General features: G+C 53.8%; 10 protein-coding genes across 10 annotated transcripts; 5 read left to right on the forward strand and 5 right to left on the reverse strand.

Moving 5' to 3' along the window:
* Positions 1–31: 31 nt before the first annotated feature.
* CPAR01_00558 (uncharacterized protein) lies at positions 32–1,996 on the reverse strand (the record flags this gene model as incomplete). Its single annotated transcript, XM_060484849.1, has 4 exons — positions 32–755; positions 806–942; positions 994–1,456; positions 1,530–1,996. The coding sequence occupies 4 exons, from the start codon at positions 1,994–1,996 to the stop codon at positions 32–34; spliced, it is 1,791 nt and encodes a 596-aa protein (XP_060355706.1).
* A 2,004-nt stretch (positions 1,997–4,000) lies between these two features.
* Positions 4,001–6,611, reverse strand: CPAR01_00559 (uncharacterized protein; the record flags this gene model as incomplete). The annotated part of the gene is made up of 3 exons (XM_060484850.1): positions 4,001–6,012; positions 6,067–6,186; positions 6,254–6,611. 3 exons carry the CDS (start codon positions 6,609–6,611, stop codon positions 4,001–4,003), a joined length of 2,490 nt encoding a protein of 829 aa, XP_060355707.1.
* A 495-nt stretch (positions 6,612–7,106) lies between these two features.
* Positions 7,107–7,295, forward strand: CPAR01_00560 (uncharacterized protein; the record flags this gene model as incomplete). The annotated part of the gene is made up of 1 exon (XM_060484851.1): positions 7,107–7,295. The coding sequence occupies one exon, from the start codon at positions 7,107–7,109 to the stop codon at positions 7,293–7,295; it is 189 nt and encodes a 62-aa protein (XP_060355708.1).
* Positions 7,296–9,558: 2,263 nt separating this feature from the next.
* Positions 9,559–11,091, reverse strand: CPAR01_00561 (FAD binding domain-containing protein; the record flags this gene model as incomplete). The annotated part of the gene is made up of 3 exons (XM_060484852.1): positions 9,559–10,499; positions 10,554–10,827; positions 10,885–11,091. 3 exons carry the CDS (start codon positions 11,089–11,091, stop codon positions 9,559–9,561), a joined length of 1,422 nt encoding a protein of 473 aa, XP_060355709.1.
* An 888-nt stretch (positions 11,092–11,979) lies between these two features.
* CPAR01_00562 (surface antigen) lies at positions 11,980–13,736 on the reverse strand (the record flags this gene model as incomplete). The annotated part of the gene is made up of 3 exons (XM_060484853.1): positions 11,980–13,214; positions 13,270–13,456; positions 13,704–13,736. 3 exons carry the CDS (start codon positions 13,734–13,736, stop codon positions 11,980–11,982), a joined length of 1,455 nt encoding a protein of 484 aa, XP_060355710.1.
* A 789-nt stretch (positions 13,737–14,525) lies between these two features.
* CPAR01_00563 (ubiquitin-conjugating enzyme) lies at positions 14,526–15,436 on the forward strand (the record flags this gene model as incomplete). Its single annotated transcript, XM_060484854.1, has 3 exons — positions 14,526–14,555; positions 14,612–14,691; positions 14,746–15,436. 3 exons carry the CDS (start codon positions 14,526–14,528, stop codon positions 15,434–15,436), a joined length of 801 nt encoding a protein of 266 aa, XP_060355711.1.
* Positions 15,437–17,320: 1,884 nt separating this feature from the next.
* Positions 17,321–17,872, forward strand: CPAR01_00564 (uncharacterized protein; the record flags this gene model as incomplete). Its single annotated transcript, XM_060484855.1, has 1 exon — positions 17,321–17,872. The coding sequence occupies one exon, from the start codon at positions 17,321–17,323 to the stop codon at positions 17,870–17,872; it is 552 nt and encodes a 183-aa protein (XP_060355712.1).
* A 437-nt stretch (positions 17,873–18,309) lies between these two features.
* CPAR01_00565 (major facilitator superfamily transporter) lies at positions 18,310–20,324 on the forward strand (the record flags this gene model as incomplete). Its single annotated transcript, XM_060484856.1, has 6 exons — positions 18,310–18,474; positions 18,525–18,546; positions 18,613–18,669; positions 18,726–19,395; positions 19,428–20,018; positions 20,072–20,324. 6 exons carry the CDS (start codon positions 18,310–18,312, stop codon positions 20,322–20,324), a joined length of 1,758 nt encoding a protein of 585 aa, XP_060355713.1.
* Positions 20,325–20,668: 344 nt separating this feature from the next.
* CPAR01_00566 (arrestin) lies at positions 20,669–21,883 on the reverse strand (the record flags this gene model as incomplete). The annotated part of the gene is made up of 1 exon (XM_060484857.1): positions 20,669–21,883. The coding sequence occupies one exon, from the start codon at positions 21,881–21,883 to the stop codon at positions 20,669–20,671; it is 1,215 nt and encodes a 404-aa protein (XP_060355714.1).
* Positions 21,884–24,150: 2,267 nt separating this feature from the next.
* CPAR01_00567 (uncharacterized protein) lies at positions 24,151–25,795 on the forward strand (the record flags this gene model as incomplete). The annotated part of the gene is made up of 3 exons (XM_060484858.1): positions 24,151–24,192; positions 24,273–24,452; positions 24,536–25,795. 3 exons carry the CDS (start codon positions 24,151–24,153, stop codon positions 25,793–25,795), a joined length of 1,482 nt encoding a protein of 493 aa, XP_060355715.1.
* Between the last annotated feature and the right edge of the window lie 75 nt (positions 25,796–25,870).

The following is a 25,870-nucleotide window of genomic DNA, read 5'->3' on the forward strand; positions in this document are numbered from 1 at the left end:
TCGACGGCAGGGCAGAATCGCTCACCGCACTCTAGTCGGTCTTCTCCAACAGAGTCTCGTCCTCAGACTCCTCTTCGATGCTCCAGTCCTTGAAACCCTCGCCCCGGACCCAGCTGATGCCCTTTCTCCAGCTGCCCTCCTTGACAGCCCTCGCGTCTCTTTCGTAGACAACACCGGTCAGCATCAGCGCCATGACAAAGACCCACACGTCTCCGCCCTTCATGGCCTTCCACCACCTTCTCTTGACGCCGACCTTCCACAGAGAGTCAACGCTCACGCGGGCCGAGTACAAGAAGACACCACGTCCGCTCTTGCGCTCCACCCACGCCCACAGACCGGCGAGGAAGCCTCCAAAGAAGAACCTCTGAGTTGGCAGGAATGTGCGAGGGAACCACTGTTGGAAGAAGCAAATGCTGGCCCAGGCAGTGGAGATGGCACCGGTCAAGAAGGTGCTCATCCGCAACGACTTGGCAATAACACGCTGCAAGGTTGTGACGGGAGCATTATACAGCGAGCGGAACCGCGGAACAAAGGTCATGACGGAGTAAATGACCAGGAAGAATTTGGTGAGGCCGGGGAAAGAACCAAGCCAGAAGTTGAGGTACGTCCGAAGGCAAGATGGGTCGGACGGATGAAGAGTAGCGCATGATAGCGAAGTGATGATGGGATGCGCTGATGAAGTGAGAGGTGCAACAGCGCTGAGCGTTGGTGGCAGTGTTTCCTTGTTCGGGAAGAGAGTTGGTGATACAAAGGGTCTGCTGTTGTTAGAAAAGGCGGTTTTATGAACATATTCAGGGAGACTCACGGCCAGTTCAGCTTTGCCATCTGGGCAAGGTTGTCGACAATCTCCATGGCCTTGGGCCACTTGAGATGAGATGGGTAGTCGTTTGGCCTGGGGTGAATGTACGCTGTTGAATTTTTGAAAATGAAGTTTCCGTATGACTGGTCAGGGGTCAGCATTTCCCAACTACAAAGATCATCAGCATTCCTTACCTCAGGGAAGCAATCCCGGTCAAAGACAACAGCATGAAGCAGTTGTCCAAAGGCAAAGGGCTGGATGAGCCAGCTGCCCCACCACCAGGGTCTCTCCCTCTTGACCTTTCCACCGTTCTTGAAGCCCCAAATCATGCCCTCCTCTTCACACAGATTCCAGCCGAATTCGAGGGCTCTGAACAAGGTGTAAATGGCAATGGTGACGCGCAACTGCTGCGCGGGGTACACGCCGAGGAATGCGCCAGCGAGAGACGCGCCAATGGCCGGAGCGAAGGGGGACGTCAAGGTCGCAGTTGTGCGCGGGTTGCGCTGGCGGAAGGGCGCCGCTGATGGGTCGAGTAGGTGCGCTCGTAGGCGGTTGAGGAAACGGAAGAGGATGCGGTAGAGAAGGAGGATAGCTGAAAGCGAGAGGGAGAGTCGGAGGGTTGGTGACTTGTGGAGGGGTTGCTTTTTGGCATTAGGGCTGGAAGTGTGCAAGGCACATCGTCAGCATACCGTCTTTCTCGCCTGTTTGATTGATCGGAGTGGCAACTTACTCTGGCTTTCCGCCCAGGAATTTGGTAGAAATGAGAGCCCAACCCTTCAACGCCATGGCTGTCCCCAAGAATACGCGAAGCGAATGCCGCACGGCGCGGGCATTATAATCGTCAACAGCTCGCCCAGCACCAGCCCCAGCACCAGCGGGAGCAGCGGGAGCAGCATTTCCTTGCCTTGCGACAGCGGCCTTGTCACCATCGACGATGCGCTCGACAGCGGTGACGCTCGGTGCAGCCCTCTTAAGCAGCCGCGAGCGCGACAAGACGTACTTGTGTAGGGTGGCATACTCCTTGGCGGAGATTGTGTATCGCAGGGTGTTTCGGAGAATGGGATCGGTGATGCTATTGCGCGAGGGCGGCGGCCGAGAGGAAGGGCCGCCTGCGGAGGGCCTGGGGCTCGATGTTTGCGAGGGACGGGAGGCTGCTGTCGGGCCTGGCCGCGACGACGAGGTCGCGGCAGAGGCCATAATCGCGAGACGGGATGGTGGTGGTGAGTGGCTGCGATGGGGCGCCTGATAGGAGAGGTGAGCGACGCCAGCAGAGACTTGTGTCGGTTACTTGAATCGAGGCCTTGGAGAGGGTGTAGTCGTTCTAGTATCGTGGTCGTACGAATAGTGCGTGCTTGCTTATGTTTATGTGTGATGTGTGTTCCTCGGTGGTTGGTGGTTGGAAAATGTGCTTGGTCCGAACTGGAGTAGCTCTTGGTTAGCACGTGCCAAAGCCGAAACCTTGGGCAGACTGCCAATCGCCCAAGTGCGTGTGCACGGTGATGGCTTCAATGACGAACGTACTGTAAAATAGTCGTGGTATCAGAGGTAAAGGGGAAGGGTTACGCGCGCGAGTTCTGGAAAGACGCAATTAAGTTAGAACAACAGCTGTTGAAGGTGAGGCGAGAAAGAAGAAGCAAGAAGTTAAAATGGTGTAGTGCGCAGAAAGGCAAAAAGCAACAGCAATGGAAAAAGCAAGTCCCAAATGGTTGCTGCTGCGCGTGGTTATGGTGGGAGGAAGGAATGTGAACGGTACGGAACGGACTGGACGGAGCAACCTGGAACCCCTCGAGCCAAACACCCAAGGTTCCGTCCGGGGGGGAACCGTCAGAGAGTGTCACGGGAAACATTTCCTTGGGCGGCCGAAAGCTCCAAAAGCACATGCCTCGGCTCTCAGGCCCAACCTGGAACTATCCCACCTCAATCCCTACAGTACAGTGAATAGTTCCTTACCTTTTCGGGGTCCAGTATCCGTAGGGGCAGAAACAAACGGAAACGGGTGCCTCCCATAGGCCCATGCAACCCAACTAATTCCCAAGGCGTCCCCCCCGCAGCAGGGGACTCCCCCACACTCGTCACTTGCAGACAACCCGAGTTTAATGACTACTTCATGCATCGCATCATCCACTCTCACAAACGTAGCACAAGTCGCGTCTTGGTTTTTCGTCTTTTTCATCTTGTTGACTTTTGTCGTGTTGAATATTGCTGTTAGCGTTGCATTGGCCAAACAAGTCTAGTCTTGTGTCGCCTTTGTGGTCACACCTCATCTCACAGCTCATAAGGTGGGTAGGCATCTCAAGATACGTTAGCCGAGGCACCTGAGTTGGACATTACCGTTTCCCTCACCTCCATCTCACACACATCTCACAGAGAAAGGCTCACTGAGTCTCATAGTGAGTCCCTCATCATCACATTTTACTTCGTCTTTGTCAATCTTCAATGAGTACCATTTTCGCAATGCACGCACTTACGGCCTCGCGAGCCATTCATTCCCTTGCTAAAAACACACGTCTCATGCCCTGCCATTCTCCTCCTCCCTGCCTTTTACTTCCTCGGCAAACCAGAGTAGCCGTTCTCATCTCACTCAACCTGGGTATCCTTCATCCCCACAACCGGCAGCCATATCCTGGCCTGAACTTTTGTCCCTCCCTCGCCATATTTTTTTGGTTCCCCTCATATCGTCATATGCCATCGTCATTCGTGGCTGGCTCGGTAGATTGAGGACATCCTTCCTGCCTGAGTTAGGGTAGCTCAAGGATCTTTGCAGAATTCCTTCGTCTATCCTCATCCAAACGCCCTTCCCGTTCTGTCAAGCCGTCCCCCAAGGAATCGGCCAGCATCAGAAAGGGACGAGCGTCCTCCAAGGCCAGTCCTCGTCAGATTGTTTGCGTGCGCATACAAAGGAAACTGGCGCAGTAAACGCCCATTACCAGCAAAAACAAGGCGCTGAGCGAGACTGCCCGCGCGCTTCCCAAAGCTTTTATGTTCTGGCTCCATTGCCGAGAAAGAAAAAAAAGTGAAAACTGCCAACACCATATGCAATGCCGAAACCTTCGCCCTGAACCTAAGAAAAGGAATTGCTGCCGCTTTTTGTACTCCATCATGCAAATGCGATTGCAGTCCATTGCGGGTCATCCACTGCTTGTTGGTGTTTTTAGTTCCCGTGTCGTAACATCATAATCCTAGCTGCGAGATTGCACCATCTCAAGGGTAGGCCGCTCGGCTGGTAACCTCCACATGTCCGGTGCCGTTTTGCTGCTGCGGCGCCATCAACGGAACCCACTGCCGGCCGAGAGACGGCGCGTCGCCGTTAACGTACGAGACCACATCCTCGCGCCAGCCAAGGGCATGCCACTCCTCATTCTGACGAGGATCGGCACTCTGCAGGCTATGCAAGATGGACTCGGCATGCGGAACCGCTCCAGATCTGACCGCCTCAATCACTCTCGAGCGTCTATTCTCCCGCTCAGAAACGACGGCCCGCATGATGTGATGCCGAGCCTCGACGTTCGCCCATCCATTGACATTACCATAGCCACTGGACTCGAGGGCTGGCTTCAAGTACGCAAACGGGAGGTTGATGAGAATGGCTGAGAGCGTCGACCGGATGCTATTGTGCTGAGAGGATTGTGAGGTCGAATCCGAGCCGTTTGATGTGTTGTCAGGGCCCAAAGCGAGGTCACCGAACTGGATGTGCATGGGGCGAGGGCGACGATCTTGGCCCGCCGTTCCGCGAGCATTCGTGGGTGTTCCTTCGCGGGGTGGTATCGATGTGGAAGCAATAGGAAGTCGGGCAAAGCGCTCAGGATCGGCGACAGACGTGTCCAGGGTGAAATCGGGTGGGAAGTTGTTGATGATGAATGAGATGATGCCGTTCATCAAAACGTGAACAGGTTCGCCATAAATGAACTGGCTGTGTCTGTCAGCTGAAGCGCGACTAGGCAAATCGCCGAGGGCGAAGCCAAGAGCGCGCTCAATCGTCGACCAGCTAAGGGAATGAGACGCTATCTCCAGGCCACGGAAAACAATAGGCTGCCACGCCAGGATATGACCGGCGGCAGCATAGCCAAGGGCAAAGTCGAAGCGGTCATCGGCGTTGCCAGCCATGGTGAAATTGCCATTCGAGGCTGGCTCAGGCATGTCTAATAGCGGAAAGGCGTACAGGTGCTGCACGGCCATCCAGAAGGCATCAGATCGGAGGTACTTATCATCGGACTGCAGAAGAATGGTGCGGTTAGCACCGGGCGAGCTGGATTCGACGTTATCAGCCTCTAGAACATTGCGAACGGCTTGGCTTCTGGCAAGAACCAGGCGGTGACCTGGTAGGCGAACGGGAGGAGCGCGGTCGTCGAGATAACGAAGCTCCAGGGTGCAGTCGGCAAAGGCAGGGTCTCTAAACTGCGATCGCAGATAAGCGGCCATGTCGTCCAGTCCCTGGTGCTCGTGGCCGGGGTGCATCATATGCGGGGGCGGGATAGGCCCAGGCATCATTCGCTGGGGCGGTGCACCGAAAGCTCCGGCCGCAGGAGGGTGAGGGCGAGCGTCATCGACATGTGTCGTACCGTTGGGGACGCCTGGCGCGGGGTAGTGGTTGTAGGCACCAGTATCATCCGCATGGGCCGAAGAGTGCGACCCCTGGAAACTATGAGGAGTCGAAGGTCCGTAGCCACCGTTGAGATGAGGAGGGTACTGCTCCATGCCTCCATAGCCTGGAACAGGTCGGCCGAATCCATCTACACCGGTGCCGGGAACAAATTCCGTACCGTAGGGCATCTGGCGGTGGAAACCGTTGGCAGCACCGCCGAAGGATCGTCCGTCGGGGAGGGGCATGCCAGGAGGGGGCATGAAGCCTCCAGAGTGAGGGGGCGCCGGAGAAGACGAGTTGGACGCGAAACCTCCAAACTGAAGGCTTCCATTGCTGGGACGCGGGCCATGCATGTGTGGAGGACCGTTGTGAACTGATCGGGGGCCCCGGTGAGAGGTACCGTTGATGACGACGGGAGAAGGGCGCGAGCCATTGTGAGGATTAGGCGGCATGTTGTAACGCGTCGGAGGGATGACGGGAGGGGGTCGGAATGTCGACGGATGCTGCTGGTGCGTATTGTCTGTAGCATGGTGATTAGACCTTCGCGGCGTGAGGATATCGCGAGATTGAAGGTCCCTACCCTTCTTACCAAATTGGGCCACCGCGGGCGGAGAGGCGACGTGATTATTACCTGCGGTGTGTGAGTAGTGGCGACCAGAGTTGCAAGTGCCAAGAGCGGGCATACCTCGAACAGGCTCTTCAGCAGAGCGGGGGAGGTCTTGGTCGGCGGTCTTGTCGGTCGATTCGGACTCTTCGGTCGTGGACGGGGTCGGAATGGCGGCAGAAGACTCCTGGGAATCGGTAGCTAGTAGAGAAGAGTGAGTGAGATGTTCTCCGAATGCGTTGAAACCTGGCAAAAAATTCCTGCATACCTCCGCGATCCTTTGTGTCATCGACTTCCGGGTCGGCAGGCGAAGGCGTCTCCTCAGCACCATTGGTAGCAGCAACGGGCTGTCCCTTGTCGTTTTCGTGTGTGGCAATCTCGATATCGATGGTCTTGGGCGTGCTGGGGGCGGAGTCGACGTCGTGCTGAATTTTCAAGGAAGAGCCGTTCGTGATGGCGGGTCGAGGAATGGTCGCAATAGTGGCGGCCTGCTTTGCAGCAGCATTGGCCTTGACGCGACGGTCCATGGGGAGGGGAATGACGGGAATCACACGCCTTGCAGCGTTGGGCCTTCCATGGGCGACACCGGCACCGTTCCTCGCCTTCGGATTGCCGTTGGGAGCCATGGTGGGCGAGGCTGGGCGGGAGGGTTGTGTGGTGGTGATGTTGGAAGGGTGCTGTTGAGCTCGCAGCGCAAGGAGAAGCGGTCTTTGACTTGGCGGACCGGGCCCCAAGATTGAAAGTGGATGGGCTGCTGTGTGTGCCGGGGCCACACGAGGAGTAGGAGCCGGGGGTTGTTCGCGGTAGGCGGTAGCAGCTGTTGTCGGTTCGGCGATAGCGGCAATACTTGGAAGGCTCAGACTCAGGGCGGTCTCTCCGCAGAGTAAACTACACTACTCCGACGAGAAAGTGGATATCTCTGAGGGAGAAAGAAAGGCGGTCGAGCTGGATGGAAGAGTCGCAAATTGTAAGTTGTGTTGTGGTGTGGCCTTGGAAGGGGGAAGGGGGGGGGGGGGCAAGGTAACTGTCAAGCAGAGCTAGTGACTCTTTTTGTGTGGGCTGCGCATGATAGAGGGGATATGCGGGTGCTGATGCGTGCCACCAATGTCTCCAGACGGCGAATGCAGGAGGAAGCAAGAATCAGAATAGCGAGATGCAAAGAGGGAAAAGAAGAGAAGTGGGAGGGAGTTATGCCAAAGCGAGGCACGACAGAACAGATCAGCGAGCAGCTTCAGGCGGTTCTGCTGCGTGATGAGGTAAGGCAAGGTCAAAGGTATCCGTACGGACGGATGAGGAGAGGGGAGACGTGAGGGAGTGGAGTGGAGGGTCCCAAGCGTGGTGAAAGAGGCGTGACAATGGGATGTCAAGCAGAAGAAAGTGGAGGAGCAAAGGATCAAGGGGTAGAAAGAGGAAGAAGAAGAAGAAGCAGAAGAAGAAGCAGAAGACAAGAAGACGGGCCGTTTGAGTCTTGACGTTCTTGGCCCTTTGGATGACGGGGTGTTTGAATGTTGGGTCACAGGTTAAGGTACTTGGGTGTTGTTGGTGGAGGTGGAGGTGGAACATAAACGTCCAAGAGCCAGCGATTAATAAGATGGGAAGAAGGAAGGTGCGAGCAAGAGCAAGAGGAAGAGGAAGCTTCCGTCCCTGCCTGGCTTGACCGTTTCTGTTTTTGTTTTAAGGTCTTGGGACGTTGGTCACGTAAATGGAAGTCACTGAGGCATCAAGTATCTGTACCTTCCTTCCTGTATGCAGAGAGGCATCCACCCAGGGCCAAGGAAAGAACTGCAGCTGGAGTTGGTGCTTCCTGCTCCTACCCGGAGAGATATTGAAGCTGGTTCAGGGAGCACTCACTCACTCACTCACAGATCATGGGCCGGTGCTTGGGTCAGGCCCAAAAACAAAAAACCAGAGACCGAAAATAAAAATAAAAAAATCCGATGATGACAAAAACCGGGGCTGCGTCACAAAATTTTACCCCCGCAGGAACCTGAGAGAAGAGGAAAAAAAATAAAAAGCGGTTCGATCTTCCCGGTACGTACTCCGAGCTTGGAGCTTCCAACTTCGATCTAATTGGCACAAGATCGTCTGGCTCTGGAGAGCTATAGCCACAACCCACTATAAAGGCACGTACCGACCGATTGGAAGGTTCCTCACCTTAAGGTACCTTGGTACTGCGTACTGTGTAGTCACCTCAAAAGGTGAAGGGGAAGCTCACCTCGGGCCAATTCATTCATCTTGGTCCCTATCCGGAGGAACGGTTGATTGCCCAAGTCAAAGAATCAAGAGACGAGCCTACGTTACCCATCCCCTTTCTCCTGATAATGCGTAGACAATGTACAATGCAATAGGTCTTGTTGTAATTCGTATCTACCTAGCAAAGGGACCAAGGGATGCAGGAAGCCGTCCCTTAAAGGAATCATTGACATGGCAAGATCCGTTTGTTGTTTTGTTTGCATCCTCTTCTCTCATGCCTATGCCCTGACAAACAAACCACCATCATCACTTTTCCTTAGCTCCGGGTCTTTGACAGTTGGTGCGCTGCAAGTCACACCACAATCTGACAAAAGATTCAACGCCATCCCTAGCGGATGCACCTCTGAGGCTCTAATCAGCCGGCCGACCGACCGAGCTTCCTTTGCGTTCAGGCCCGTGGTGGCCACAGAAATAGGTTCCTGAATCCCAAGCCACCAGGGCCACCGGTGCACTACCGTTGAAGCTACCTCATCTCCGGGCGCACTTCGTCTACCTTAAGGTGATCAAGGTACGGAGTACAACTACAGATTATGTCATCAATGCTTCCCTAACGACGTCAGACCACCGACTGCTTTGTCCGAGACACTGGGCCACTTAAATCCAGACCCCTCCATCCGCTGCTGGGATCTTATTCATCTGACAAGGAACCGATCCAGGTCCCGTCCGATTTATGATCGAGTCCCAGGCTACCGGTCCGGCGCATATACATCCGGAGCCGAGGTGGGGCCGCACTTTCCAAATGGAGCTCGGACTCGAATCCGCTACTGTTCGTAATCCTTAAAGTCCACATTCACTGCACTCATTTGCGCCTTCCACGGAAAGTATTGGCTCTACACACAGACCTAGCATCGGCTACTTGGTTCAGAATAGTGATATGATTGAATTGAGAAGACGATGTAGGAGAAAGGGATACGCCCTATTCTTGAAAAACTAGGGGAGATGCCACTGATCAATGTATCGGAAGTATGTGGTCTTGGAATCGGCGTCTTCTCATAGGGATGGAATACAATCATGTACCTTGGGTCCGCGATGCCCGGCTATCCGATGATGCCCGTGGTTCCTTGTCCGCATAGTCAAGGATAGCCCAGAAATGTCATGTCCGATGTTCCAGCCAACCGCCATCACTAAACACCGTCTTTGTTAACATGCCGCTATCGGGACGTTGGCCCTGGCCATTAAGGTCCAGAAGCTAGAGTCATGAGATTTGGCAACTCGATATATTAGAGTCGGATGAACGCCAATGGACAGGGCGCGACTTTACCCAGAGACCATAGCTATACCATTCAAAGATTTTGATCAAAGTCGTGACGAACCAATACTTCATGCCCCAACTGGAAACCACTGATTAAAAGCCCCCAAAGGATCCCATTTCTTCTTCAGCTCCCTCAATCTCGCCAAACTCGACCCATACACCGCCTCAGGCGTCTCATCGCCATGCGCAAAGTTGACATAAGTCGGATTAGCCACCGCACTCGGCGAATAACTCCAAATATCCCTCACCTTGCTCGCAAACGCCTCCGCCTCACCGTCCAGCGAAGCATCAGTGTACCAAGGAATCACAATCGCCTGCGCAAACGCGTCCCTCCTCAACGCCTCCTGCAGCGCCGCAGACCCCTTGGGTACAGACTGCGCCTTGGTCAGGTTATACCGCTCAATCAGCACAGCCGAGTTGGGCCCCTTGGCTTGAAATTTCGTGTACAGGTCCCATATCGCCGGCCACGTCTCAGGCTGCATGTGGTTGATGGTCGTGCTATACGCCGGCTTGCGCTCCTCGCGCGCGCAAAAGTTGTCGTTGCCCGCGTTCCAGCCTTCGTACCCGGCCACGCTGCTGCTGTTCGAGATCGGGCCAAGCTTATACAGCGGCGCGAACGCCGCACGTCCAGTCACATCGTTGCCTTGACGCAGGAATCCGGTGACGAGGACGGCGGGGGCATTAGATGGTGGCCCCGAGTTGGTGAGGACGAGGTAGACGACTTGCTCCGGTTTCAGGGGCAGGTCTTGGATGGCTTGGGCGACTTGCGGGAGCTTGTCCGGCGAGAAGAAGAGATTCATGAGCCAGGCGTTGCGGCCTTCGGTCGGCATGGGCCGCGCCTTGACCGTCGCCGAGATGACGATGCCAAAGTTGGGTCCGGCGCCGCGGAGGGCCCAGAAGAGGTCTGGGTTGGAGGTCGGCGAGGCCGTAAGGATCTCTCCGCTCGCGACTGCAACGCGCATGGAGAGCACATTGTCAACGCCAAAGCCGACTTCTCCCATTTGATTCCCTGTCATGCTGTTAGTTCAAGGTCTGTCTTGTTATGTCAGTGTCGTGCACTAACCGTAACCGCCTCCCAGGATGGCACCAAGGGCACCAACACAGTTGCAGTTGCCCGTCTGGACCAATACACCCGCAGCATTGGCTGCTTTGATTGTGTCGCCAATGATGGCCCCGCCTCCGATAGTGGCTTCCGTCTTCGTCTTGCTGAAAGTGACGGCATTCAGACCAGCCAAGTTAATGATGACTCCGTTATTGCCTAGGTTGAAAGTCTTGCCCCAGCCGTTACCGCCGTTCTGAGCTGTGAAAGGTATCTTACGGCTCGCACAGTATTTGACCTGGTACAAAAATCAGGGAACTTAGCTCATGATGCGACGTTTGATGGAAAAACTCACAACTGCACCAACATCCTTCTCCGTCGTCACATTCACCACGATGGACGGGATGGGAGCATGGTATGTACTCCATCTCGCACGGAGGTCAACAGCTACTGACGACGATGCTGCTACGAGCGTCTTCAAGTCCTCTGCAACGGATGGGACTCTCACGGTGAGGGCGGAAACCGCCGTGACGAGAAGCGACAGAGAGGAGAGGAGCCGCATTGTACTTGATGACTTGAGAACGTCGAAGGTGGCGGAGGTGCAGCACACTAGCCTTTGGCAGCAGACGACATGGTCTTATTTGTATCATCCAGGTGGTGTCATTGATGCCGTCTTACATGCAGCCTATATCCAGGGACCTGGCTCGTACAGTGACCAACGAGTCATGGAATCCGCCAAGGTTGGAATCGACAACCTGTATATCGCGTGGGATGCACTTGTCAGCAGGGTTTAATCAGCACCAAAGAACATCGTTCCCCTGAAAGGTGTAATTTGGAACCAACGGAGAAAACATCCAGAATGCTGTGATTACCCTGCCCAGCCCCCAACAACCCAGCCGCGCATTTTACACGAGGGCAGCAGAGCTGCGGTGAGGGGGAACTATACGTTACATCGCCCGTAGACTTTGAGGTCGCTTCTGCGCTGGCTCAACTTCCTATCCTGGAGCTGATGTCCTACCCCTGCAGTCGACCATCCGGAGGCCGAAATCCAGCGAATGGGACATTCTGGAAGGATTTCGTGCCGATTGACTACTGGAACCCTCATGCCGACGCTGCAACAATGCCACGATGGCTTCCAAGTTCCACGCATCCTTGTGAGACAGAAGAGTCCCGGCGATCGGAGGCCGACTATAGAATTCCAGGTTTGCGCTGAATAAGCTATTAGGGACCGTGGTAAGACCCGTAGGAAGGGATAGGCATCGCGCGACGGACGGACGTTGTGTGGGATGAAAGACCCGGTCCCGAAATATTCGGGAACTCGGTCGGTAGTTTCATGTTGTAATCTTCCAATTAGAGAGTATCTACAGTGATTTTGTTGTACAATGTGGCCTGGCTAGGCTGTGCTGTATGCCGGCACGTGAACTTTATCCGTACGTCGGAAATGAGGCCTTTACAAGAAGTTGATGCCGACCCCAACCTGCAGTCCCTTGGTGCCCTGCTCGCCGCGTCTCAGCACCAACGGGAGACTGAAGTTGAGCTCGAAACGAGCGACAGGATGAGCGTAGACCAGACCGACACCAGCGGCTGTTGATGGCAGACCAGTCGTCAGGTCACTCAACGCTCTCCACGCGCTGCCTGCGACACTTCTAGCGTCGAGGCCCTCGCTGGCTGAAGCACCAGTCTTGCCCTTGTTCTTCATCGCGACTAATCTGCCGCCGTTGGCAAACACTTGGAAGCGGAGAGAGGAGTCGGGGCCCTTGTAAGGCAGAGGAAACAGCATGTTCACACTGCCAGCTGCGAAGACGTCTCCTCCGACTGAATCGGATCCGTCGTGGGGTCCAAGACCTCCATAGTGGAAACCACGGACGTCGGTGGGCCCGCCGAGCTGGAATCTGTCGTTTATGCGGCTCGGCTGGGACTTGCCTTCGGAGGCAAAGCCAAGAGGAAGCGGGTAGAGCATACCGAACCTCAATCCACCACCAATCGAGATTCCAGATGGTCCCTCCACGCCAGGAACAGGGACGGGCAGCGCACCACCCACCTCCCATTCGCTCTTGGAGAAGGCGACGTCACCGCCTAGGGGGCCGAGACCAGCCAGCTCCCAAACGGACTTGAGTACGTAGCCGCTTTGCGGAAGCTGCGGGTTATCTCTCTCGTCTCTCTGGTATGTGTGCTTGATGGAGCTCTTTACGGAGTCTCCGGCATCGGCACGGACAGTGGGACTGGCACTGTCGCGGAGGCCAGTGACTTGACGCCAAAGGCCGGAATATTCAACCGTGTGCATGTCCTTGAGGCCAGAAAGCCATGAGAAGCGCAGGTTTCCTCCCTTCAGAACCTCCTCGTGTGCTGCCCAGGATTTATCGGTGGCGGAAGCGAGGCCCTCGAGTGCGATTCTCGTATCAGGGTTGCTTTGGACGGGTGCGCTCAAGGTCGCGCTGTATGCGGAACGGGTTCTTGTGCCAGCACTGGCATTGACAGTGAGCTGCTCCGCACCGCCAAAGATGTTGCGCCAGAGCAAGGAGGTATAAGCGGAGCCTTCGCTGTTTCCGACATCGGTTCCGGCGTTGAACTTGTAGCGGGAGAGCTCTTTGACGACGACATCGACGTCGACGTCGGTCGGAGTGGACGAGGCATCGGTGTTGTTGGCGTTGCTAAGGTGGACCTTGACATCGGGGTGGAAGATGCCTATGAGTAAGTGTTAGACCATGTTGTCTCTTCCAAAGGCGGATGCTGCCCATACCGAGTCTCTCCAGCTTTCCTCTGGCGTCGCCCAACCGCGCCGCTACTTCGCCAAGCGTGGAGGAGCTGTTGACATCCTCGGTCAAGAGCGGGGTGAAGATAGGGTCGAGGAAGCCTCTTCGGGTGTTGGTAGCGCCGTGAACCTGCAAGCGGTTGATGGTCATGGGCTGCGAGTTCTGGTCGGAGAGCTACTGCGCGCATTAGCAAGGTCAGGGACAGTTGAGCGAGAGAAGGGTAAGAGCGTGCCAATTGTTGCAGCCTTCTGATTTTGGCCTCTTCCTGGAGCTTCTCGAACTCAGCTGAGGATTCTGCCTCCTTGCGCAAGGCATCGGGCCCGGCCTGGAGCTTGCCAATCGGGTTGGAAGCCTAGGAAAAGCACGGGTTCTATTAGCTTTCGTTGGAGGGTTTAGAGACCATTGAGAAGGGGGACTATACAGAGCTTCCGCTCGCACTGGTCTTGGAAGCCATTGGAGCCTTGGTGAGAGTTGTGACAGACGTGAGCTCAACGTTGCAGCTTGTAAGTGGGTGGACAAGACAAAAATCACACAAGCCGGAGAGCTTCGGTTGAATTTCGAGATGCAGCACGGGCGCAAGGGAACGGATCGGGACGAGGTCACTCTCGGTGGGGCTTCTGGGGCACTCGGGAGAAGAAGCTCCAGCCACATTCTGGAAGCTCTGTCCACCGAGGTAGGTACGTACTCACTACGCTCCAGCCACACATCAAGCGGCCACTCATCCAATGGAAATTGGTGAAAATTCCGAGGCACAGGGTGTAAAATGTGGCTGGTAGAGACCCACTACTTCGACTAGTGACATAATTCTGTGGCGCCTCTTCGGCGTGGACTCACCGGATACTGGAGATACGTATCTTTTTCCGTCTCTGTGTCTTTGCGTTTTGACGCACCCCGAGGGCCCCTCAAGCCCCCCCCCCCAAAAGCACCTTGAGTGGACAACGCACTGGCGGCACTTGTCACAGCCTCGCCGCATTCCATCTCCGTTACCCATTCGCTCATCCTATATCAACAACAACCCCAACACCATACAAACCAACAGTCGAAAGAGAGCAGTACATCTGCATCCAACTGCGTGTATTCAGTCGTTTCAATTTCCATCTTCTGTACATTACCCATATCATTCTCTTCGCTCTCTCTCGACCGGCCACCCGCCACCGTTCACTGATCGTGCTCCCCATTACGTCGTTCGCCGCCCACCGTCGATCCCGATACCACAGCATCTCGTCGGCAATCCTCAGCAACCATGGCTGCCAGTAGAGCCGCACAGAAGAGGGTAAGATGCACTGACATATCACTTCCACGAGATGCATTCGACTAACTCTTACACAGTTGACTCGCGAGTACAAGACTATCGCCGAGAACCCACCACCATACATCGAGGCACACCCCTCTGAATCCAACATTCTCGAGTGTGTAGTCGTCCATCGCATCCATGTCAGATATCCATGCTAACAGGTAGACAGATGGCACTATATTATCACCGGTCCCGAAAACACACCGTACCATGGCGGCCAGTACTGGGGAACTCTGGTCTTCCCCCCGAATTACCCTTTCGCGCCCCCAGCTATCCGAATGCACACTCCTTCCGGTCGCTTTCAGCCATCTACGCGCCTCTGCCTGTCCATCTCCGACTTCCATCCCAAGTCCTTCAACCCTGCCTGGGAGGTGTCCACCATTCTGATAGGCTTGCTTTCCTTCATGACCAGCGAAGAAATGACGACCGGTTCCGTATCTAGCACAGAAGTCGAAAGAAAGATGTTGGCAGCACGAACAAAGTGGTGGAACTCAACAGGCGGAGGATCCCACGCAAAATCGAATGTGGCTACGAAGGGCAACGTCAAGGCCGGTGACGGCGGCGCAAAGTTTCGAGCCGAATGGCCCGAAGTCGACAAGGCCAACTGGGAGTGGATGAAGGAGACCAAGATTGACTTGGCGACAGGTAACAGGACGGGAGCGGCAGCAGGGGCCTCCTGCGGGCCCCAACTTGGCATCGGGAATGGAAGTGGCCACCAAGCCCAGGCTGTCGTCGATGCTGTTGTGCAACAACGAGATGCCGGCCGGGGCTGGCTGAATCAGAACAAGCTGCTCGTCGCCGGCGGCGTCGTATTCTTCTACGTACTGCTTGCGAGGGTCTTGGGTGCGAGCGACAACTAAAGCGGCTTCAGATGCGTACGATTTCTGGCTGGATAGTGCTGTTGCGTCTCGAGAAGCGAGTCAGATCGTGTGTAAAGGGACAATGGGGCTAAGCATGGCGTTATGTTTTGGGTTTTCTGATGACGGACCAGAGTGATATACAGCACAACAGTCTTACTAATAGATGGGACTTGGACGGCCGATTATAAGTTGGTAAAACTCGAATGACCAATGTATTCTAGATTTGACCAAAGGATTGGCTTTTGGAAGCAAGATTCGAACAAACCTTCGCTTCTAGTACCTCGCCATGGCTCATGGGATATCGCGAGCTTCGGCCAAGCCATTGTGGGAGCCATTACTCCAACAACGTGGCATATGTCGAGAGTCACTATCAGACTCTATGTCAAATACTTGCAGAGATGATAATCGCGGAATATCGCATGAGGGAACGCCGCTTAATAAGAGTTCGGCCAAAGCTGATCCGATTGCAGCTGCAGTTGGAAATAGTTTCCACGTTGTATTGGGCCGATGGAATTCTCTGCGAAACATGAATTCAAACCTCAGGGTTGCTGTCCAAGTGGTCTTCTCGACGATCACTTCATTCCGTACATGTAGATTCGTAAGCTGCCCTTGGCCCGTCACAAGTGGACACGCGGTGCCCAGGCAAAGCCAGCAAGCCGGGTCGCCGCACCGGAAAGTGGACGGCGAGGAGTAGAGGACGCACAACGGATGAGCCGACGGATAGGTATCATCTGAAGGAAACATCAGACTCGACACATGGAGCGCCGACCGGCGACGATCACGATGGGGGCACCCAGCTCAGAGCCTCAGACAAAAGGGCTTCGGCCGTTCGGTGGGCTTGGCAGAGAAACAGGTCTGTACAGGAGAGACTACCTAGAGGCCTGGAGGCTAGAGTGTGCCAATACCTGTTTCATTGGTAAACCGAAACGTGTAACGCCGGCATGAAGTCATGGTGGAGGAGGGCCAAGCCCAGAGACCAGACAAACCAGTCAATGTAATTCAGACGAAAGGTATTGTAATACAACAGTACGGGGGGGGTTGGATATGAGCTGATGCGAGTTTGTCACCCGCCGATCGTGGTCGTAGTCGTCGTCAACTTTCCCCGTCAAATCCTCAGGATTGTAACCTTCTTGGCAGGTTGGAATATTGCCGTGGTAATATTGACTTAGGTTCTGTATGTGCAACGCAATTTTGAAGCTTTTGAGGATGTCCACTCTGTGATTGGGACGTTGAGATGTATCAAATCCGGCGTATCGTTGCATCGCCATCCGTGCGCCGGATCAAGAAAAGAACGAGGCGAAGTTGTCGAAGATCCAAACGTCTTAAATTATGTTGGCTTGAGGCACTCGGACCGGGGGTCTGTAACAAGGTGGTGGTGCTGCGTTCATGCGTTGAGTCAAGAACCTTTCTTCGCGACCCGTATGGAGTAATTACACTAGCTGCGTCTTAGTATAGTCGCTTATGAGCTTGCTGCCATGCTGGAAAGGTTTGTTTGCCTTCCTCTGTACTCTGTGGCATTTCATCTCAACTTGTTCCAAGAGAAAAGAAACGGTCTGAAGTCTTGGATGCAATGTGACTTGGAGGATGTTGATCCGGCCGACTGGCGCGCGCGGTTGTGATGCGATGAATACTGGAGCGCGTCGAGACCGACAGAGTTTACTTAAGCCCACGTTGGCTTTCCTAGAATACTCACTACGGGCAATATCATGGTAGAGCTTTTCAAAAACACTGACCGTCTGTATGCCATTGCTCAAGGGGTGATTGAATTAAGATTCTCTCCACATCAGCCCCATGGACTGGACGCTAGGAGCCCTATGCAGTCTACCTGCATACGTTCCGCAACGTCTCCCGATGCAAGGGGCAACTTTGTAGGTGTAATGCATGATGGAAAGCGTGAAGAATCTCAAGACGCCAAAGAACGACAGGCAAGGGTTTATCTCGCGCGCGCGCGAGAACGTCGATCAAACCGTCGCATGCCGCATTCCAACCCCAGACCAAGTCACACCCCCTTATCTCATCGTACCCAAAGAGTCCCAATCCCTACAAGGCGCAAGACGCAGCTGTGTCATGCCAAATATTCTAGACGAATCCCATCGTGTTAAGCGTGGGACTCTTCTGCTTCGACGACGAATTAGTCTCGCCCTAGCTCCCCGGCCCGCACCACCCAACCGCCCCATCAGGCGATCCAGAAATTCTTCAACTGCCGAAAGCAGACACCAGCATCACAGACCATGGTCTTTTTCCAAGGTTCGATATCCTAGCTCCCGGTCTCGCGGCGACGAACGTTTGTCAGGTGGAAACATGACACGCCCGTGCTTGGGAGAAAGGGGAACTTGGGCGAACATGGGAGAGGCCTCTTCCGCCCCCGGCAGGCGGGATGTGGAGGGAGACACACACCCACTTTGCCCAGAGACAGTATCGTACACTCGTGTCTGAGTCTGTCTCTCCAGTGTCACTGGCGTAGTTGATCATCGTCGCGGGTGTCGTGCGATTGACGGTTCGCCTGATGCGACGGATCCGTCCAGGCACGTCTCCGATTCGAGTACAGGCACACAAGACCAGACGCAACTAGGGTTACTACAGATCTAAACGCACGGCTTTTCCCATCCCTCTCTGCTTTCCTTCCCTTCACCTGTTTGGTATAGATCCAACTCTTCTAATTCAACCCCAGCTCCGAATCCAGAGGACGTTCCGAACCTGCAAATCATCATCCCCCTCCCCTTGCTACCGATCACCTACAGGGGGGCATGTCAGGTCTAGTATAAGGCTGCGCTGATATCCGGCGGGAAGACGAGCTTGACCCTTGGATCTTGGAGCGATGGGATTGCGCTACAGCTCTAACTCCATCACGACAAAACATAACAACTGACAAGATGGCGACGAACAACCGCTGGCCGCTCCAGGATGAGCAGGCTGGTCCTAAGCGTGCGCCCGCTGTGTCGGTGTCCGAGTTCGACGACGGGGTCAGTGAGAAGAACGAGACGCTGGTCGTCGGTACGACAAATCTCTATGTGGACGGGCAGCTGAGGCTGATTCCTGTAAGTTTGACATATCCTCTTGATTCAAGGGCTTTCCTGACAACGTGTAGATGCCCACGGCTGATCCCAAGGGTGAGTTCTGAGAAACCCCGTTTGATACCAACGAGCAATGATGATTGATATGAGAATAATGTATAGATCCACTGAACCTCCCCGCATGGCGAAAATGGACAGCAATCGGTGCCCTTTGCTTCTGTAAGACATCCCATTAACCGTACAAAGGGCCGCTAGAGACTGACTAGTTCTCACAGTCGGTGCACTTGCCCTGTCAGCTGAGGTCGTCATCGGTGGTCTCCTCCCCGTCTTCATCCTTGAGTACTCGGGAGTCGACCCGCGCATCCTCAACAACATCGACTTCAAGGCCCAGAGTGGCGGGAGCGGTCTTAACATCAATCCCATGTCCGTCGTGCCACCTGGCGTCAAGCCAGCTTCCCTAGATGAAGTCGCTCTCCTAGCTACGATGCCCCTTTTGGCGAACGGTATTGCGAGCTACTTCCTGGTGCCCACATCCATCTGGATTGGCCGTCGACCGGTCCTCTTGTTCGCTGCGACTAGTGCTTGGGCTGGTGGCTTGTTTGCTGCTTTCAGTACGAGCCTGCAACAGCACTTGCTTGCCAGAGCACTCATGGGTTTGGGCGCCGGTGCGGTAGAGGCATTGATTCCTCTGATTGTTCAGGATATGGTCTTCATCCACCAGAGAAACAAGGCCATGTCGGCTGTAGTATCCAGTCAGGGGATCATCATCATCGGTCTTGGTGTTGCAGCACCATGGGTATCCGCCAACTACACCTGGAGGTGGCTGTACTACATCACTTCTGGCATGGGTATCTTGGCTTGGGCCATACTCATTGCCTTCTTGCCTGAGACTCGCTGGACTCGTTCCCAGGAAGAGCTCAGTATGTCTCGCCTTACCCCCAAAGGGTATTACTCGAGCGCAACTAACCCGTCACAAGTGGTCAGAATACCGTTCCTCTTTTGCCTGGCCAGAACCGCCCGGAGCTCGATTACGTCAACTACACGCCACGCACGGTGTGGACCAACATCGGTGTCTTCCAAAACGGCTTCGAGTTCAAGCGCGCTGCCAAGTCCATGTTTGATGCCCTCAGATCCACGTACTTCCCGGCCATCATCTGGGGCGTTCTGGCCAACAGTTCCATGATCGTCATCAACCAGGCCGCTCAGCAGATCACGCCGTTTGCCCTCCTCGCCCAAGGATGGCAGTTCCAGTGGACCGGTCTCACCGTGCTTCCCTTCTTCGCCGCCTCGGCGCTGGTCTACGTCTTTGGTGGCCCTGTAGCTGACAAAATTTCCAACGCTGTGACAAGGTGGCAGGGCGGAAGCAGAGAGCCGGAGCATCACCTTGCCAACTTGATCCTGCCGCTCGTTTCGGGAGTAGCGGGCTGCTTCGTCTTTGGAACTGCCGGTGAGCAGAACATGCATTGGGCGGTTCTACTGGTTGGCTCCTTCTTGATCGTCTTTGCCTTTTTGACAACCATGACCATTCTCAATGTCTTCATTGTCGAGAGCTACCCGCAATGGGCAGGGTACGTTCAATTTCGATCACCCTTAAGAAAGTGCACGGCTGACACACTAGCAGACCGGTACTCGTCAACGTCTCTTCACTCCGCATTGTCGTCGCGTTCTTCATCGCCTCCAAGGCGACTGTCTGGATCGCCGAGAAAGGGCCCCTTCAAACATTCGCCCTATATGCGGAGGCAATAATCGTCTTATCTCTTGGGTTGCCTATTCTCTACTTCTGGGGCAAGAAGATGCGCCAGTGGACTGCCGGAAGTGTCAAGAACAAGCAGAGTCAAAAGGAGAAGGCTTTTGACGATGGGGCTTCGGTGTAAATCTGGTAATAATAATGAGACTCTACTGCGGTAGAGAAGAAAACACAACGCGGATCAAATACCCCGGTTGGTCTCTGGCTAAACATAGTTAATGACCTAATAGAGATCGATAAATATCAATCCAGTCGCTACCGACATGGGAACCCTCCAATCCATAATGAAGGGAAACAAATACCAAAGCAGGCAACCTTGATCATCCACGTGTAACGCCACATCCCAATCATTTGGCAGCCTTCCGTGGAAGAGCTTGTACAATCACCCAGCAGATATGAGTGCGCCTCCTACAATTCTCGGAAAAGATAACAAGTAGACGTAGGAAAAGAGACAGATTCGGCTACACTCCGTCATCTCCAAGCAAGAGATGCGTCAAAGGATGGCAGGTCCTCCACCTCTGGCTCCATCACTTGAGGGTAGAGCGACTGCGACGCGATCTGCAGCGGAACAGAAAGATTGGTCTTGGAGCCGTTGAAATTGACAGACATGCGCAAGATGTAGCTTCGAGCAATGAAACAGTTGAAGAAAGTGGGCAGGAACATCTTATGTGCCGTAGGGAGGCGGATAGGAACCTTGGTTCTTGATCGCCAGGAGAACATCTTGCAGTTTTCTGCCTGGTCGTCCTTGTGCCATAGGATGACTCCCGTGTCTGTCGTAGGGAGCTTGGTTTGGGTAGAGTACCGCAGCTCATGGCGCAGTCCAGCCGCCTCGCGGGGGTTTCCTAGGTCGGGCGACATCTTCATGGGGGTTCCTGTGAACCACGTCTGAGTGTCTAGCTTGACGTGGCCCAGAGTGACTTCCGGTGGGAATGAGAATGAGGAGTTGGATTCAAAGCTTAGGTCCAGTGTTACGGAGGCGTGAGAGTCGGGGAGCTGATGGCCGCCGATGCTGATGTAGACTGCTTCAGGCTGAAGCGCATTGATAAAGATGCGATCCTTCTGTGTAGAAAGAAGACTTCTGCGGACGGACTTGGTCCTGGATAGCGTGTATCGTGCATCGTGGTTGTTGATGTTCAGGGGTGGGTCTTCGGCAAAGGCTGGGAGGACCATGATCCGCTGACTGACCTCAGTAGTATCTTTTGGGCTGGAGGATCTCTTGCGAAGCAGTCGAGCAACTATCTTGTACTCGACTTGAGCCATCGTGGGTGACATGTCGTCTTTGCCCCAACCACCCATTGTTGGAGGCAGTCGCATGTGTTGATCGTGGGAGTGATCGCCTGAAGCAGCCTCACAGGCATCTTTGCGTAGTTCTCGTGGTATGGTGAAGTTGAATGGGATAGTTTGGGTTTCTCCTGCCGCAAAGACCCGTCCTTGCGGATAGGATGTCTTCGTAATGGGCATGTCTAGGTTGAGGAACACGTCGGTGGTGATCTTGGGGACGGGTAGCATGTCGACCCGAGTGTGAGAGGTGCCCATGAGAGCGATTTGGATGCAGTGAAAGGGAGTACGGCTGTCTGGACAGACAGATACGGTGCCTGTGATGTGAGAGCCGCTGGTATAGATCTTGGACGAGTAGTGATCGTCAATGTTGATCTCGAGAGGCATCGTGGAGGCCGCAGACCACATTGTGGTCTTGAGTAGATGGTACAAAAGAGGAGTATGTGAAATTGATATACTTTTATGGCACATATAATGTTGAGGTTGATATCAACTATTTGAAGGGCAAAGATCAGATGGATGAGATAGGAAGAAACCCCAAATTCACCCAAGAAAGAGGGGAAGGTGGCTACTTATACACCAAATTGGCCAGCGTAAGAACGGACATAGTCTTCTTGATTCAGTCCAGGCCCTGAGAACTAGCGGCAGCAAAGTTTTCTTGTCCGGCGCATTTCTTTGACTCCGACCCGGCTCTTCCTAACGTACACGGTCACGATACCGAGTCGTGGCCTCCGGAGCCCCACATCTCGGCACCGCTCAACGTACACGGTCGGGCCCCGCTTCGGTCGTGCTAGCTACCGCTTCTTCTTAACGTTAGCGGTTAGCCGAGATAAACCCCGAAAGAGGGGCCCCGGCTATTTTCTACTTTAGCGGAAAGGAAACGTAACGAAAACTCACATTGCATAAATGATTGCAAATTTCGTTATCACGGCTAGCGTTGGCGCTTTGAGCTGGACTTTCCCCAGAGCCCCAGGAAAGGCCTTGGACCGTTCATCACTTGATTGGCTGCAATCATGGCGTTCCTCGGGATGACCTGCAACTTGCGTGAGACTCGAAAAGCTGCTCGCCTAAAGCAGCCGTAAGAATTTCAAAAGTGGCAGGCTGTTCCGATGAGGTTCATGATGCTCATGATCAAACTTTCATCCCTTGGACATCCAGGGACAGCTGAGGAAATAAGGAAGCGTCTTCCTGGCGGGAGATGCCTCTTGTTTGAGAGCAAATGCAGGACATACTGTAGTAGAACCTTTTCAATCCTCACACTCAACTGGTCCCATTATGATACAAGAAAAACTGCCATCATTCATATTTCACCACTCATAATTACCATCGAACTACCAGATTTCTAACACCCAATCCTCGATACTCTCTATCAGAGTCTTCATATTCTCCACAGCAGCTTTCCCTACCAAGCCTGCTAGCTCACCATGTGATGCCTCATCAAGTCTCAGAATACTCAACATAATAATCGGTCTGTTCCTTGACTCTAGGATGAACCTGGTGGTGTGTAAAATACATTAGACAAGAAATCATTGAACATGGTTGAGGTCAGTTTGAATTACTATCATTGAAGAGAGGTACATTAAGCCATAGAAGCGTCAACTCATGCATTCAAGCTTGAAACCGTTCAGGAACTGCTACCTGAATCCTTTTGTCATACCTCACATCGATTCCTCTGCGATGAAACCCAATTCGTTGCCTAACTTTCTCTTTGCCATTTCGTGATAAGCTAAAGGATCAAGTTCTCAGTGAAGAGGGAAAAGAACCCATTTGGCGGCTAGAAGCGTCTAACTTTTGCAATATTGTCGATTTGTCCCCAATTACTAGGAATCCTCGACCAATTCGACTCAATAAAGTTATCTTGACTTTAAGATGCCCTTTTACTTACCGCTTTCTGATGGGGGCTGATGGATTGGAAAAGGATGAATAAAGAAGTTCCAGGCTACGTACAGGTAAGTTCCATTGAGACTCTGGGCTTCAAAATGTAGGAGCACCTCAATACTGCAACCAAGCCATGTTAATATTGTGACTCCGCTTCATCGCGGAGATAGGAGATCCTGATACTTGTCAGGCTCGCGTTCCAGCAAAGCATGACGATGAGATCTTAAATTGATGTACCTATTACTGATTCATAGTTAACAAGCTTTCTGGTAACGCGCCATCGCTCAGCATAGCCTTGGTGGTGTTTGGATTTGCTAACGAGCGACCAACTGACTCAATCGGCCGACGTGCCAGACACGGCTGTGTCGCAATGCTTAGCCTGAGTCAACGTCAGTCCTTGATATATGCTTCATACTGCGCGCGGCGAGTCTCTGACAAGACCCGCTTCCCCCGCTTGACCCCGAGATCATGGAAGCAGACCATCGTCACCCGGTCTCCAGTATGGACGCGGGCCGCTGCGGATGCGGGGTAGTATCCGGGGTTATGACAGTTCTCCGCGGACGCATACCCTTAGGTTTATCTCCCCGAATGACTCGCTAGACCAATGGCACGCTACGCGTTGGTAAAGTTGGTCTTGTAATGAAAGACGTGATCTGTAAAGGGGTGGGCTGGAGTAGATAGGACAAGGCGGAGCCGGTGTTGAGCGGAAATTGCGAAAACTCGTGTATGCATTTGTCTAGATTATCGAACTAGACTTTGAAAACTCAACTCATATCGTACGTCCAAAATCAGCAGACATGTCGACATCGAATGATTCCGCGATGGAGTCGAGCGTCTTGGTAAGTGTTGCCGGTGTCCTCAAGTTCAAGGATGTCACAATATCATAGGCTTTGAAGACTAATCTCTAACTACTCGATAGGGATGGCCACTTTCGTGGAGAATCTGGATTCTCCTGAACGTTAGCTTCTACAACCTTTTGGGAAATGCCTTTGCTGCAGGCGCTCCTCCGCTGTTTTCGCGCATTATTGCAGAGCTTCATTGCACTTCGGAAGAGGCCTCCCAGCTCTCTACCTATGTGCTTTTGACTCTTGGCCTCTCGGTAAGCCTGATTTAAAATGAGAACATTCACCGTTTTGATATATGTTTCTTGAGAGACACGAACTAACTGACCTTCAACTCTAGAACATCTTCGCCCTCCCTGCCGCATCTCTCATCGGTAAACGATACACGATTCTGATATCGCTTGTCATGTTCTTTGTCTTCTGCCTTTGGTCAGGGGAAGCAACAACATTCAATAACCTGCGAACTTCAAGGATTCTCGGCGGGCTCGCTGGCGGGCTTGTTGAGGCATTGGGGCCTAGCTTCGTTGAAGAGGCATTCCCAAACAAGCAATTAGCAAGCGCAATGGTTGTCTACGTTGGACTCCTTGCTGCGGGCTCATCTGTCGGACCGATCATTTCCGGTCTTGTCGCGGATGGTACTGGAGATTGGAGATGGTACTTCCGTATCCTCTCGGTTCTGATCTTCATCACATTTGTCGGATCACTGATCATGCTCCCGGAAACACGCGCGGACTCGCCAAAGACGGCTGAAGTTGAGCTCAACCCCGTTATTACTGAAGATAACCCCAAAGGTCTGCCCTTGAGCCCTACCTACGCCGAAGTTGAAAACGCCAACCAGCAAGGCTTTCCAGGGCCCAGGAAACTCGGAAAACAATGGAGACTGCGCTCTTTCTCAACAGCATGTGTCGACATGGACTGGAAGCTCGCCGCCTCAAGCCTCTTCCAGCCTCTTCAACTTCTAGGCGCGCCCCAGGTTATTGTCACAACTTTGGTCTTTGGTCTCACCATTGGCTGGACCGTTCTGGTATCTATCTTGCTCTCGGTGGTATACAGTCCCCCGCCTCTACTCTGGGGCGCCCGAGACGTCGGTCTGCTTAGTGTTGGCCCATTAGTCGGTCTTCTGATTGGTCTTCCGATCGGAGGCGCATTGGCTGATTACCTATTCAACCGAGATACACGTCGCAATGGTGGAAAACAAGATCCAGCTTCGAGATTGCCTGCTGTGATTATCGGAGGTCTAATCAGCCCAGCTGGATGTCTGGTCATTGGGTACGGCCTTGCATCACCGGAGAAGTGGGCGCAAGTCAGCGTTGGCTATGGCATGCTTGCCACAGGTCTGACTTGCTCGGCGAATGTGTTACTGACGTACGCTGTTGACACCATGCCACCTAGAGCAAGCCACATCGGAGTGCTGGTGAATTTGATCAAGAACTCTGTCGGCTTCGGAGTTTCTTACGCGGCCACAAGCTGGATGGCACAGGCGGGACCCGTCGCTCAGTTTGGTACGATGGCGGGGATTCTCTGGGCGGTGTACTTATTGGTGATCCCCCTCTACTTCTTTAGTGAAACAGTCATTCGCAAGACTGCATTTCTCGCTTAGACTGAGAGGGTAGTCTTAGACGGGACAGGGGTAGTGCAGTTGGTGTAGAAACGCCAGCGTACGAATCCCGTCTAT

This window comes from Colletotrichum paranaense (genome assembly GCF_030867605.1).
Source record: "Colletotrichum paranaense strain IMI 384185 chromosome Unknown Scaffold_1.1, whole genome shotgun sequence".
NCBI lineage: Eukaryota > Fungi > Ascomycota > Sordariomycetes > Glomerellales > Glomerellaceae > Colletotrichum > Colletotrichum paranaense.